Below are 15,906 nucleotides of genomic sequence, written 5' to 3' on the forward strand. Positions count from 1 at the left end.
TAAATTCAACAAAATAACCTTTTTTATGAAAATATGTCAATCATTATTTGAATAGGTTGGTAACCTTTTGTATAAAAGTGATAATGCCCTCGAACCCGGTGTTTGGAGGATATATTTGCACGGTTTGCCGACCATCGACTTAGTCTCGGGCCTAACAACATCCTGCCAATATATCCTCCAAACACCGGCATTGTCACTAAAGTGGCCAACCATGCATGTTTGGAACGCACCCATGCGTCGCAAAAATATGACGTTGAATGTGGTGACGTGTCGCTGTTGACAGTGGCGTGTACTGCCGTGCTACTGACAGAAATGGCTGTTGATATAACTTTACTGTTCAAAGCCAGTGTCAAAACGGTAAAAACCCGAAATAAAGCTATCGGAGTAGGGTTTGATTTGCCGAAAGATGAAATCTTCAAGAAGAGCAGACCCAAACATGGATTTTCTCTCAAGGCGAAGGAAGTGGTGAGTGACATTCACTGCACAGGCTAACGTTTGCCTTGCTAGCTAACGTTAGCTAACGTTAATGTAGCTAATTTATTTTAATAACAGTTGTGTAGAGATGGAAATTAATAGAGTTCGGTGCCGTTATAGCTAATGGTAGCTAGCTAGCTCGTCAGTTAGCTAACGTTAGCCGAGTCAGAGGCTAGCGTGCTAACGACATTAGTCAAACGTATCTGGAAGTCATGAAAGTTAACACCTAACGTTAACTAACAACTAGCCTGCTATCTAAAAAGGCCTAGGTCTATGATGTGCTCGCTACTTATATCGACCTCTAAGTAACCAATAATACTTTGCTCAAACGTTCAGAACTTGGCATGTAACTTAGCTAGCCACCTACTACTTTTTGCATTTGACAGGTTAGTGGTGCGTTCCGGAACGCCTACATACAGTCAGTGTATTCTACTAGCTAGATAGTTACACATTTTCTCGGTGTAGCCAGCTACATTTCCTAATGTTTTTCTTAAAGTTTATTGCATTTCCCGGAGATAAGTAAGCTGGCTACACCGAGAAAAGTAGCTACAGTCAGAGCGCTGTCTGCTGATAGAATGCCTATTTGTGAATTCTCATCCAAGTGGAAGAAGTGCAACTGAAGCACACAATTAGTCTGATGCCGAGCAGAAATTACAATAACAACCATTTTAGATATGCGTTTACAAAACGCAGCAAGATATTTATTATGCGTTATAATTTTTTCCTGCATGAAAAATGAAGAATTCTGCGTTAACATGACCCCTAAATGTTTTACTTACTACTTAGCTAAGTAAGTGGCTGAATTAATAAGGTGATATTGTGTCGTCTTTTTGCCGTGTTTGAGAAGTCAAATCCCTTTAGATAAGTTATCTTTTGATTTCCTTGCGTTTTTTTCTCCTCTCCGTTCTCAGCCCATCTGCTCGGCTGTAACACAACAAAATGTGGAATAAGTGGAGGGTATATGAGTACTTTTTGAATGCACTGTAGGTAGGGGTAAAGTGACTGGGCAACAGGATAGACAATACCAGTGTATGTGCTGAGTGGGAAAGTGTGTGGGCATACAGTGCATTCGGAAAGTATTCAGACCCCTTTATTTTTTCCCACATTTTGTTACGTTACAGCCTTGTTCAAAAATGGATTAAGTTGTATTTTTCCTCATCAATCTACACAAAATATCCCATAATGACAAAGCAAAAACAGGTTTTTAGAAATTTTGGCAAATGTATTAAAAATGGAAATATCACATTTACACAAGTATTCAGACCCTTTACCCAATACTTTTTTGAAGCACATTTTGCAGTGATTACAGCCTCTAGTCTTCTTGGGTATGACGCTACAAGCTTGGCACACCTGTATTTGGGGAGTTTTTCGCATTCTTCTCTGCAGATCCTCTCAAGCTCTGTCAAGTTGGATGAGGAGCGTTGCTGCACAGCTATTTTCAGGTCTCTCCGGAGATGTGCAATCGGGTTCAAGTCCGGGCTCTGGCTGGGTCACTCAAGGACATTCAGAGACTTGTCCCGATGCCACTCCTGCATTGTCTTGGCAGTGTGCTTGGGTCTTTGTCCTGTTGGAAGGTGAACGTTCGCCCCAGTCTGAGGTCCTAAGCGCTCTGGAGCGGGTTTTCATCAAGAATCTCTCTATGCTTTGCGCTGTTCCTTTTCCTCGATCCTGCCTAGTCTCCCAGTCCCTGCTGCTGATCCTGCCACCACCATGCTTCACCGTAGGGATGGTATTGGGCAAATGATGAGCGGTGCCTGGTTTCCTCCAGATGTGACGCTTGGCATTCAGGCCAGAGTTCAATCTTGGTTTCATCAGTCCAGAGAATCTTGTTTCTCATGGTCTGAGAGTCTTTAGGTGCCTTTTGGCAAACTCCAAGCAGGCTGTCATGTGCCTTTTTACTGAGGAGTGGCTTCCGTCTGGCCACTCTACCATAAAGACCTGATATGTGGGGTGTTACAGAGATTGTTGTCCTTCTGGAAGGTTCTCACATCTCCACAGAGGAACTCTGGCGCTCTGTCAGGGTGACCATCGGGTTCTTGGTCACCGTCCATGACCAAGGCCCTTCTCCCGATTGCTCAGTTTGGCCGGGCGGCCAGCTCTCGGAAGAGTCTTGGTGGTTCTAAACTTCTTCCATTTAAGAATGATGGGGATCTTCAATGCTAAAGAAATGTTTTGGTACCCTTCCCCAGATATGTGCCTCAACACAATCCTGTCTCAGAGCTCTACAGACAATTCCTTCGACCTCATAGCTTAGTTTTTTCTCTGACATGCACTGTCAACTGTGGGACCTTTATATAGACAGGTGTGTGCCTTTCCAAATCATGTCCAATCAATTGAATTTACTGCAGGTGAACTCCAAGTTGTAGAAACATCTCAAGGATGTTCAATGATAACAGGATGCATCTGAGCTCAATTTCGAGTCTCATAGCAAAGGGTCTGAATACTTATGTAAATAAGGTATTTGTTTTTTATATTTAATAGATTTGCAAAAAATTCTTAACCTGTTTTCACTTTGTCATTATGAGGTATTGTGTATAAATTGCTGAGGATTCTTTTTTAAAATAAATTTTAGAATAAGGCTGTAACGTAACAAAATGTGAAGAGGTCTGAATACTTTGCCGAATGCACAGTATGTAGTGTGTGTTGGGTTGTCAGCGTAAGTATGTGTGGGTAGAGTCCAGTGTGTGTGCATAGAGTTAGTGTAAAAATCGGGTCAATGCAGATTAGAGGTCGACCGATTAATCGGAATGGCCGATTAATTAGGGCCGATTTCAAGTTTTCATAACAATCGGAAATCTGTGTTTTTGGACACCGATTTGGACGATTTTTTTTWAAATTATTATTTTTTTACACTTTTTATTTAATCTTTATTTAACTAGGCAAGTCAGTTAAGAACACATTCTTATTTTCAATGACGGCCTAGGAACGGTGGGTTAACTGCCTCGTTCAGGGGCAGAACTACGGATTTTTACCTTGTCAGCTCGGGGGATTCAATCTTGCAACCTTACAGTTAACTAGTCCAACGTTCTAACCACCTGATTACATTGCACTCCACGAGGAGCCTGCCTGTTACGCGAATGCAGTAGAAGCCAAGGTAAGTTGCTAGCTAGCATTAAAGTTATCTTATAAAAAACAATCAATCAATCATAATCACTAGTTATAACTACACATGGTTGATGATATTACTAGTTTTTCTAGGTTGTCCTGCGTTGTATATAATCGATGCGGTGCGTATCGTTGCTCCAATGTGTACCTAACCATAAACATCAATGCCTTTCTTAAAATCAATACACAGAAGTATACATTTTTAAACCTGCATATTTAGCTAAAAGAAATCCAGGTTAGCAGGCAATATTAACCAGGTGAAATTGTGTCACTTCTCTTGCGTTCATTGCACGCAGAGTCAGTGTATAAGCAACAGTTTTGGCTGCCTAATTTGCCAGAATTTTACGTAATTATGACATAACATTGAAGGTTGTGCAATGTAACAGGAATATTTAGACTTATGGATGCCACCCGTTAGATAAAATACGGAACGGTTCTGTATTTCACTGAAAGAATAAACGTCTTGTTTTCGAGATGATAGTTTCCGGATTCGACCATATTAATGACCTAAGGCTCGTATTTCTGTGTGTTATTATGTTATAACTAAGTCTATGATTTGATAGAGCAGTCTGACTGAGCGGTGGTAGGCAGCAGCAGGCTCGTAAGCATTCATTCAAACAGCGCTTTCCTGCGTTTTGCCAGAAGCTCTTCGCTGTGCTTCAAGCCTATCAACTCCCGAGATTAGGCTGGTGTAACCGATGTGAAATGGTTAGCGGGGTGCGCGCTAATAGCATTTCAAACGTCACTCGCTCTGAGACTTGGAGTAGTTATTCCCCTTGCTCTGCATGGGTAATGCTGCTTCGAGGGTGGCTGTAGTCGTTGTGTTCCTGGTTCGAGCCCAGGTAGGAGCGAGGAGAAGTATGGAAGCTATACTGTTACACTGGCAATACTAAAGTGCCTATAAGAACATCCAATAGTCAAAGGTTAATGAAATACAAATGGTATAGAGAGCAATAGTCCTATAATTCCTATAATAACTACAACCTAAAACTTCTTACCTGGGAATATTGAAGACTCATGTTAAAAGGAACCACCAGCTTTCATATGTTCTCATGTTCTGAGCAAGGAACTTAAACGTTAGCTTTCTTACATGGCACATGTTGCACTTTTACTTCTCCAACACTTTGTTTTTGCATTATTTAAACCAAATTAAACATGTTTCATTATTTATTTGAGGCTAAATAGATTTTATTGATGTATTATATTAAGTTAAAATAAGTGTTCATTCAGTATTGTTGTAATTGTCATTATTACAAATAAACAAAAAATATCGGCCGATTAATCGATATCGGCTTTTTTAGTCCTCCAATAATCGGCATCGGCGTTGAAAAATCATAATCGGTTCGACCTCTAATGCAGATACTCCGGGTAGCCATTGAATTAGCTATTACCTGTCTCGTTTGGTAGTCTTATGGCTTGGGGTAGAAGCTGTTCAGGGTCTTGTTGATTCCAGACTTAGTACTTAGTGCATTAGTACCGCTTGCTGTGCGGTAGCAGAGAGAACAGTCTGGCTTGGGCGGCTGGAGTCTGAAAATGTTTTGGGCCTTCCTTGATTAAAGCCTGTTCCAATGTTAGGGGATAGCCTAATATGAAACACCCAGTGATGGACAGTCCTGATGAGAGGCTGTGTTCTTTACCCCCACATCTTCCTCTTTTTTAAAACTTTTTTTTATTTTATTTTATTTTTTACATGTCATTCAAATGCAGTAGGTTGTGGATAGATCCGTGGATCCTAGATCTGTGGTCTTCCTGGACTTTCAGACTCTCACTCACCACATAGTCGCGACCCATCATTGGTGTAGAAATAAAGAGGGCTCATTGAAAGCGACTGGCAAATAGAATAAGTGCGCCACATGCAGCGTGACCACTATGCAGAAGTGAGTATCATGGATACAAGCCCTATCAAAGGCACCTTGAAGAACTCCTCTGGATTTCCCCAGGGACATCAGCTCTTGATCCATACCTGATGTCCCCACCAACCATAGCCAGGAGAAACAAGCCCAGTCACTCAGCTCCACACAACTATGCTTTGTTATGCCTCTCGCACCCCTGTTGCAATGATATTGGAAATGATGGTTTAATGAAAGCAGGGATGCTGATTTGAGGAAACTCAAACCTAGCCTGTGGTGCACCCCCCGACCCTGGGCCCCCACCCTCCCGCTGTCTCCCCTGTGCTACCGATATCATCAGAAACGATCTTGGTGAACCAATGTTTGGAGAAATTGAAATTTTGGAATGTCCTCACTGCATACAGTTATGTGGTGGTTTTCATCTGCCCCCACCCCCTCATCCTTTTCTCTGTAAGACTTCAGATACAGGATCCATTTTTTTTCTGTGTGCGAGCCCTCTCTTTACATGTTTGATTCCATAAACATGCTGCAATAACATTTTCTTTCAGCTTTCTAACAATTTCTTGAGGAAAGCCGATCCTCCCAAGAGCCAGTGATTAAAGGTGGAAGATCAAAGCAGAGAAAACATTAAATTAGGTCCCAAGTAACAATGTTGACGGCCGGCCCCTAATGCTGAACAGATGTGGGCGCCCTCCAAGACATGCACTGCCTTCTCAGTTCCCAGTGACACTTCACAAAACAGATAGGGAGGAAAACTTCAAAGTAAACAAATATAAAGTAGCATGTATGGGTTGTTTTTTTTACCCTCAAAACTTTACCCGTTGCAGAGGGTGAACATATATTTTTTATGGCGAAGCAAAATGCTTGATGGACTAGTAAGAGCGGCTAGTAAGTGTCTGAGGTGCGGTGATCGGGAGGGAATCTTTTACCTCAGGGGTTGGTTTGAGGTACTGTGATCTCAGTTTCACCGCTCCCCTCATCTCCACAGCAGGCTGCTCTTCTCGTGTTTAAATGCAGGAGGTCACCCCGAAATTGTTCAAATCAACAGCGCCGTTCCACAATGGACCGCTTTTTACTGTGTTTTCTTTGAATGTCCGAAAAGTGAGGTGATCAGCCAGCACTTAGAAATATGCGTTTATTACCTAACTCGAGCGAGGTAGCGGTTGCCCTCTCATGGCGTATTTTGAAATGGAAATGATAATCTGGTATATTCTCAAAACATTGAGTTACATTTTGATAACCTGGGTCCATTTCAGACATAATTGTTCTGTTCGCAAGTGAACTGTGAATGTCTGAGAAATTCCCTAAAACAGTCTCTCCTATTGGGGGAAAAACACTTTCTGGCAAAATATAAAGTTTTGAAGTGCTTACACAGGGCAGTAAATGTGATGCTTTGATGGAATGTAGCTGCTCTAAAATTAGAAAGCCATAGTCTAACTGTTAGGCTAAGAGATAAGGTACAAGCCTAGGTTATATTTGTTGGCCCCATTACCTGAGAATCACACGCCTAATTTGAACAAATCTCTTCACCACATTTTCTTACTCTTCTCCCTGTTGACACAGAGCAAGTTTTTGCATGTCACCCCACAATAATTGCCATGAACCTGCATCCGCTGTCATGATCAGTGGTTTATGTTTTGTAGTCTCACTAGTCTTCATTATCTTCCACAAAGTATTTTTTTTAAATATCTATATTTCCCTCACTCAACTGCAAATGTATTCTCTCACCACCAGGTTGGGATTTGAGGGGATTTACCTGATCTGAATGTCCTGCTAAACACTGTCTTTACCAGTAGGTTTAATCTCTGCTCTGTTTTCGCACGGAGGCCAGGAAAATAGAATTTTGAGGCATCAAATGCAAGTGCGGAATATAATCTTATCTAGCATTTGCCCACAGACATTTCAAGAAAGGGGATTTTGCCAGTTTAGCAAAAAAATAAATAAAATAAAGTGTCATATGGAGACGTAAATGCACAAACACAGGTCTGTGGACGAGTGTCAAACTTAGGGGGCAGCGAGATGAAATCCAGATACTTGGCAGACTAAACAGTGTAATTGTAACAAAAATACTGTACTGCTTCAGAGACACAGGCTTTATAGGCAAAATTCAGATTGATATGAGCCATAACGGCATTATTTAATTAAGCAATGAGACTCATTCCTTGACAAATAGGCCTAGGCCACATAAGACAATAAGTAATCTATAGGATAATAGATTACTCAAACATTCTCAATTAGGATATTATTTAATGTATCTGTATTAAAATACACAGAAAAATGTCCTCAATCACAAACTAGGGAACATCCACTCTCAGGCTCAGGGACCACCAGAACAAACCTTAGAGGGAAAGTGACTTTTCTCAAAACAACTGTAAAAGGTTTCGGGGCTTTTGTAATAGGCCAAACAAAAAGTTGTTGCATGAAAGCTTACTTCATTTTTTAAATGATTTTCACTGCATCATTTGTTCCGTACAAATGCTGTCTTGAATTAAAAGAAAATTGTACCTACTCACAGAAGGCTGCGAAGCCAAAACATTTGCGTACGCTATCCCTGATGCAATGAAAATACTAATTTTAAAAAATGAAGTAAGCTTTATGCGACATCTTTTTAAGTGCGGACCCATTAGACCTTTTTGTTTGAATGAATTTGCAGGTTTTACGCACCAGCCAAGCTTCTGGGAAAGCGCGATGGTCCCCTTTAAAAAAAAATTGTGATAGGCCTACCTGCCTTTTTCACAAAGACACAATAAACATTGAACGTGTCAAAGAATTAGGCAAACCTAATTACCAGTTAACATTTACATTTGGGTAGCCTACATTTTAGTTTAATCTAGTCTGTTCTACTGTGGGCACCATATACACAGGCCTTGAGGAGAATGTGTCCATCTGTGTGTTTCATTAATGAATCCCTGAAGTGCAACAAAACCAAACATTAGTGTTGCTCAACTACCCAACAAACAACACAACATTCAGGTTTGTTAGTCATGTTTTCCATTAAAGTTAAAATGAAAGACTGGGCTAAAATAAGTGAAGGCGGTAGAGGTTCCGAGGGGCTGAGGGGAAGTCTGATGTGTTCCCAATTTCTTCCTTTCTCAATGAAGCTAGAATATGACATTGTTCACGTCCATTGTAGTCAGGAGAGAGCGCTGCTTTGAACAGGATAAACCTCAGAGCCTTTGTTCATCAATTGGACACGTTGCTTGTTTTTGCCCCCCCCCCCCCCCCCAAGTGATGTGGGCAAAAACTCGACATCTGACATTAGAGCAAAAGGAGAACGACAGTGGTCTCCTAGTTAAACGTATACTTTGTTCTTTGTTTATGCTGCATTGAAGTATGTGACTCAAAAAAGTCCGATTGGATGGCATGAAAACTCGTGGACTACCGTACGTTGCTTGGCAGTTGGCCTGGCTAGCTGGTTAGAAGAACACGCTAACTTACGGCCAAGATTTTTAACTGAATAAATAAAGCACTTTGAACCACAAAGTGGACCCAGTGGATGGTATTTTGTGGCAGAATTTGCTGTCGTCATCTCATTGAAAACAGTGACATCCGGTATCATCCTGCCGCCATGAGTCTGCTATGTGAACACCGCAGTATTTCATAGGCCTAGTTTKAACTAAAACCAGAAAAATTATTTTGCTTTTAATAAATTTCTCTATTTCTTTTGAAATCTGAGATGTTTAGATATGTTTGTTGTAGTCCAGATTATAACCCTGCAAAATGCACATTCTTTGACAATTTTTTTTTTAAAGCTCCTAGATTGCCTTTGTGTAGATTGTGTACTGTGTAGATTATTGACTGTGTTGCTGTGACTGACCAGAAATCTCAATTTCTAATACACAAGAGTAAGACGTAAATGCAGTGAAAAGATCTATGTGGCGACGTCCCCTCCACTGCAAAGAGCTTTAAGTGTTTCTCATAGTGTCTTCTTTGAACAATTAGGCTAGTTATAGTCTATAGATCTCAAATCATATTTGGACAGGCTTCAAAATGGGCATCTAGGGGTCAAGCAATGGAGTCTGGGTGATCATTATCAAATTATCTCAGTTACCTGGTTTTAGTCAAATAAAGAGCCTGCCCCGACTGACTTAAGAAAAAAAATCAGCTGACTAAGCCTTTAAAAATGTGTTTTAATAATAATGCACTGTGATGGTTTGTTTGCGCTTCGTACAGGCTGAGGGGCAGGAGAGAGTGAGAAGATAGAGTGGGGGTCCTTGATGATGATGAGATTAGATGTAGCCCGGCAGACTGTCTCCTCCTGCTGCCTCGCTCCAAACACAACATACGCGCACAAGCACATTCATATACATTCGCATACTTTGGCAAGGACACACACRCACTCTCCTCCAGCCGCAAGCACAAGGCTACCCCCTTCCTCATTGTTTAGGTATTACTAGCTCTTTAGAGTCTTAAGTTACAAGAGCAATTGATCCCGGTGACCCCCTGCAAACCCTGGAGGTTGCAGTGGGAATCTGAGCCCAAATGTATACACACAGGAGACAGATCAAACCCCCCCCCCCCAAACCAGCACTCTTGACATCTTCTCTCTTCTCCTCTGTTCTCTCCTGAAAGCCAGTAGGGCTCCAAACTGGCAGCCTATTGCTACCTGCTGGTGAGAAGGTGTGTTACAAAAGCAGAAGAATGTAGTGACTCTGAGTTGTAGGCCAAATTAGCATGATATGGGTTTATAGCTGCGATTATATAGTGAGTGTCTGGGAGAAGAGGAAAATAAAGACACTCAGGCCCCCGAGGATTGGAGTTGCCCATCCCAGACAGGGCATTCGTCTTGAATCTAGCAAGACAGCAGACAACAACACAGACAGCAGACAGCAGACAACAACATACTCCTGCCTTTCAACCATGGGAACGTTGTGCTTCACTCAACCCCTTCCCAAGTGCTCTGAACACCGATTAACTTTTGACCCCTGATAATTGTATTATTACAAGGGTCGACTCACCGCCACAGCCCTTTACTCGGTTATCTTAAACCTGCTCTGTTCTAATTGCTCTGAAGCAATGTCACACCTCGAGTCATCTATGCTTATTTGCTTTCTAGGAGAGGTGATGGGTTTCAAGCAAATTGTAGCTCTGTATTTATTTATTTTTATTTATTTTTAACCTTTTCTTTTCAAAGTCCTGTYGTTTTTCTTCTCGTTGATATTTTTTAGGGTCGCCATTAGAGACCAGGACCCAGGTCGTGCTTTACCACTGCAGCAATTTGGTAATTACGGTCATTAGAAGGGAAAAAGCTGGACCGAAGACGGCGTAGTTTGGCTTTAGAAAAATAATCCCGCTCGCCCTGGGTCTCTGTCACAGTCGAACTCATTGTGTCATTTTCAACATGGCGCTTGTCTGGATTCTCTCATAGTTTTTTTTTTTCTCTTATATTTTCGCCAACAGAGCCTGCTGTGTGTGTAGTCTGTCCTTCTTGCGCTCCGCTCTGTGGATGGGGAAGCAATTAGGGGTTTTTCGATGTTAACCGAATTATAGGAGCAAATATTGGATTCCACCGAGTTTCCTCTGGTTTTCCTGTGCACACATCTTCCCGGACATTTTATCTATGATACATAGTCGACAGATTATACATTKCAGGCGTATTTAAATGTTTTCTGTCAGGGAGCTACAGTGTATAGAAGAGAATGATTTTATTTACAAGAGCTATGCTATTTTAACGAGGAAATTGCCAGTTTGAATTTGGTATGTCTTGCCGTAAACCAATATTAATTCGTAAAATTCAGAATGGATAGAGCGAGACAGATGGACAAGGTGGCCTGTCACAGTCAATGAATGCTAAGTTTGGTCATTTTAAAGGAAGGCCTAACTTGAGACATGCAAGCAGGGCCTGAAACTAACTCTTTGGTCTACCAGTGAATGAATGAAATCCACCAACCTCTCAGACGTCTTTGCAGCATTTGGCTGTGCGAGACATCTAATATTGTCATCTTCAACCTAACGTTGTTCCTATGGATACACTCATAATGGCTTCCAGTCCACCCATTATGCCATTATTGACTTGTTGGACAACCATTCTATTCATTCTATTTCTATGGCAGCACATGCAGTCAGGAGCGGAGAAAATGTGTCAATTTTTTTTTTTATATACATACATGCATACATGCATACATACATACATACATACATACATACATACATACATACATACATACATACATACATACATACATACATACATACAGTACCAGTCAAAATTTTGGACACACCTACTGAGTCAAGGGTTTCTCTTTATTTTTTTGCTATTTTCTACATTGTAAAATAAAAGTGAAGATATCAAAACTATGAAATAAGACATATGGAATCATTTAGTAACCAAAAAAAGGGTTAAACAAATCAAAATATATTTGAGATTCTTCAAAGTAGCCACCCTTTGCCTTGATGACAGCTTTGCACACTCTTGGCATTCTCTCAACCAACTTTATGAGTTCGTCACCTGGAATGCATTTCAATTAACAGGTGTGCCTTGTTAAAAGTTAATTTGGGGAATTTCTTTCTTTCTTAATGCGTTTAAGTCAATCAGTWGTGTTGTGGTATACAGAAGMTAGCCCTATTTRGTAAAATACCAAGTCCATATTATGGCAAGAACAGCTCAAATAAGCAAAGAGAAAYGACAGTCCATCATTACTTTAAGACATGACAGGGAYAAAATCATGAAAGAAGATGTGGCCAACAAATAGAGAGCGAAACATGAAGACATTGATAGACTTCTCTAATGTGTTTTCTCTTCATTTTGACAGATCTCCAACATCACCAAGCTGAAAGACTTCCTGCTGCAGCACAGGAAGGACTATGTGAATGCTGGAAGGTAATCCTCGTCTCAGGTCACCAAACCCTGTCCTTTTTACTGTCTGTTTTCAACAGTGACTTTCATGTGGCTATAAGATGTAGGGCTAATCCCTTTTCACATGTTTGGCCTAAAGAMAATCCTCCAGGAAGGGTTCAGCTCGGCCTCCATGTGGATTGGGATGTATCTAACCTTTTGCCAACTTGATTGAGCCTTTTCCTCTTTGAAACATCAGTCTCATAAAGGATCCAAAAAAGGTTTTAACCTTCTCAACCCGAGAGCCTTCATTGTCAAAGACGTAGATGGCATTAACTAATCACCATAAGCCTAAGCAGTAGTTATATAGGCTTAGGGGCTAAAGTGGCTGGAGCTACTCTCTGTCTGTCTGTCTGTCTGTCTGTCTGTCTCTGTCTGTCTGTCTACAGAGTTGACTGCAGGCTGTGTTGCAGGCTCTAAGGTCTGACTGGTCTAATTGAGGTGGGTGGTTGGGAAAGGCAGGCGCTGGCACAGGGTCAGTAGCGAGTGGGGTGGTCTTTTGGAGACTCAGTCTAATTGGGTGGAATAATTGAGCTGCAACCAAGTGAAGAGCAAATCACGCCCTGGGACTAATCATAGGCTTCATCTGGTCAAGGCCCCGAGGGCAGTGTGTGCGCGCTCGCAGGGCTGGCCTTGAAAAACGTTATCACATTTTCTTACCTTAGTTTAGAGGCAGCAATTTGGATCTATTAGCCCCCCCCCAAAAAAGAATGTGATTAAAAACCTGTCACATGCATTAAAAATGTGATAATAAAAACATATTATTAGTTTACATGGGAAGAAGTACATTGTGATCTTCCCATAGAATTGACTTAAGTATTTATTTGTATTATTTTTTATTAAACACTGCAAACACAGGAAAGGTCTGGGTGCCTTTTTCATGTTTCTTTGACAGAAAATGAGAAATGAGCATGTCAGTCATCCCAGAACTATCATTCTGAGGGAATGATCTATTAGCTATACAGTAGGAATCCACTAGAGGGCAACATAGGCTTAGCATTTTCATTTAACTGCACAGAATCTGCAGACCTAGTTTACAGCAGACCTGGGTCCAAATATGATTTGTTTCCTTTCAATTGCTTTGTGTGTTTTGTAGTCTCATCTCGTCAGACCTAACCCGGATGACAGACAATGAGCGAGACCAGATCGACCAGGATGCCCAGATCTTCATGAGAACCTGCTCTGAGGCCATCAAGCAGCTCCGCTCTGAGTGTGTGTGTGTGTGTGTGTGTGTGTGTGTGTGTGTGTGTGTGTGTGTGTGTGTGTGTGTGTGTGTGTGTGTGTGAATCCATTGGTTTGCATGTACTGGACATACTGTATAATGCACAATAATAAGAACCCTTTTGTCATTTGTTGTCGCCCTTCCAGCTGAGAAGCAGGTCATACCGACACAGATCAGAGAGCACAGGGTGGCGGTCCTCGACCTCATCGAGAAATATTTGAGAGGTGGGCTCATTGGCGACGTCACAATATATTTGACGTCGGTGCATATTGTAAGTACTTTGTAATAATGTCGACAATATCGGATTTGTGTTGATCATTCCTGTTTGCAGGAGTATGCAAGCTTTACTCCGAGCAGAGGGCTATACGAGTGAAGAGAGTGGTGGACAAGAAGAGACTGTGAGTGTTTTAAAGATCATTAAAAAAATWAWAATAATAATATTTACATTTTTTAACAAATTGCAATGGAAGGTTAAAAGTAATCGCATCTATTATGGAAAAAATTACTTGAGTTATTCATTTATTGACAGAATTCTTGATTTCAGGGACCGTTGAGTTGAATTCTGACAAATGTATATTCATAACACATAATTTATTTGTGAATGATTCTTCATTCATTGACAACATTTTTGGCAGTAAGCTATCTCCATAATATATGTTGTGACCTCGCCTTGTGTTTTTTGGGGGGCTTTTAGGAAGCCTGACCTTTGGTGTTTTGATATTATTCCAGGTCCAGACTAGAGCCAGAGCACCACCACAGTAGGGCGGCGGTAGAGAGAAGCTCACCGGCGGAGCAGCACAGCGAGGAGAAAACGGCTAAGGAGGAGAGCAGCAGCAGCGGCGGCGGTGGTGAGTACAGAGACCAAGACGAGTTCCCAAAGAGACTCTGGGTGGAAAGAACATCTATTTTGAGTCACTACAGCCGACTATTTATATGGTGTTTGTCTTTATTACAGCCCCACACATCTCTACATGTAACTTGTTATTCTCTCATGGATTTTCATTTATTTACTACTACTGGTATAATCATTTGACATTTAGCGCTATTTGCACGTGGAAATCTTACAAGTGCCCAAAACTCAAATGTTTGAATGAAAATGGTCAACTTCTGTATTTAAAATAAAGCTAATTGGATAGAGGTAAAGGGATGGTTATGAAAGGAGTGACTTTGTGTGATAAAGGGAAATGGATAGAGCGGAAAATAAATGGCTATGACAGTCACAGGAGTGATTTGATGTTAGCGTGAGCTTGAAGTGAAGACGGGATGTATTTCTCCCTTTTTGTTTTCTCCCTGAAGAGCGGAGCGTGACGGAGGTGCCGGAGAACAACGTGAGCCTGTGGGAGGAGGGCCAGGGCCGTGTGGAGGACGAGCTCTCGCCTGAGGAGATGCAGATGGTATGGAACTATGGAACAGAGATGTTGTGTATGCTTCTATGTGCTCTCCCTCTCTCCAATGCATTGTGTTACTTCTATTATTGCCTTTATGTTGTTGTCTGATTCTACACAGCATTTACAATACATGTTTCACTCTGTCTAGTTTGAACAAGAGAACCAGAGGCTGGTGAGTGAGATGAGCAACCTAGTAGATGAAGTTAGGTGAGTGTCTAATCAGTCCTTCAGACCATTTTTTTTACCACTACATTTCTAGATATGACTGAGGTGAAGCAAAGATGAAACAATCTCCTCCCTAATGTCTTTCAGGCAAATCGAGGGCAAGGTCGTCGAGATCTCGCGACTCCAGGAGATCTTTGCGGAGAAGGTGCTAATGCAAGTGAGTGACCTCCATTTGGCCATCCCTGAAGGAAAATGCCTCTATTGAAAAGAATGCCCATCCCACTTAATAAGGTGTTATTGATGTGTTATTAGTGTGTTACTTATTTCCTGTCGATGCATTGTTCACAGGAAACTGATATCGACAGTATCCATCAGCTAGTTGTGGGAGCCACTGAAAACGTTAAAGAGGGAAACGAGGACATCCGAGAGGTAATGGCAGGTTATGCTAAACAACCCCAGTAGTTTCCCCTACTCATTATACTGTATATTGTTGTATTTTTAGATTATGGCTGTTTCCATAGATTTCCATTGGATATAACTTTTATTAAAAAAAAAAATTACCAAATATTTAGAACTGACTCGAGGTTGCTCAACACAGCCAGTGATCTGTTTTAGCTCTGTATGTTTCATTGTACGCTTAACTTGTTTCCAGGCCATCAAAAACAATGCTGGATTCCGTGTCTGGATCCTCTTCTTCCTTGTCATGTGCTCCTTCTCTCTGCTCTTCCTGGATTGGTACGACAGCTAACCCCCTGAACCAGGAAGGGACATCAGCCCGGGCCTAGCCCTAAGTGCTTATCACATTGAAGTATATGGTTGGATGGACAGTGTTGGGTCTAGGACCAGCTTTTCCTAACCCCCCCCCCC

General features: G+C 41.5%; 1 protein-coding gene across 1 annotated transcript; it reads left to right on the top strand.

The window, feature by feature from the left end:
- The first annotated feature begins 244 nt into the window (after window positions 1-244).
- Window positions 245-15,906, top strand: LOC111962469 (syntaxin-18). The gene is made up of 11 exons (XM_070442947.1): window positions 245-465; window positions 12,182-12,249; window positions 13,361-13,476; window positions 13,633-13,710; window positions 13,818-13,884; window positions 14,216-14,334; window positions 14,783-14,880; window positions 15,023-15,081; window positions 15,187-15,256; window positions 15,388-15,468; window positions 15,692-15,906. The coding sequence occupies exons 1-11, from the start codon at window positions 313-315 to the stop codon at window positions 15,785-15,787; spliced, it is 1,005 nt and encodes a 334-aa protein (XP_070299048.1). The 5' UTR covers window positions 245-312; the 3' UTR covers window positions 15,788-15,906.

This window comes from Salvelinus sp. IW2-2015, linkage group LG1 (genome assembly GCF_002910315.2).
Source record: "Salvelinus sp. IW2-2015 linkage group LG1, ASM291031v2, whole genome shotgun sequence".
NCBI lineage: Eukaryota > Metazoa > Chordata > Actinopteri > Salmoniformes > Salmonidae > Salvelinus > Salvelinus sp. IW2-2015.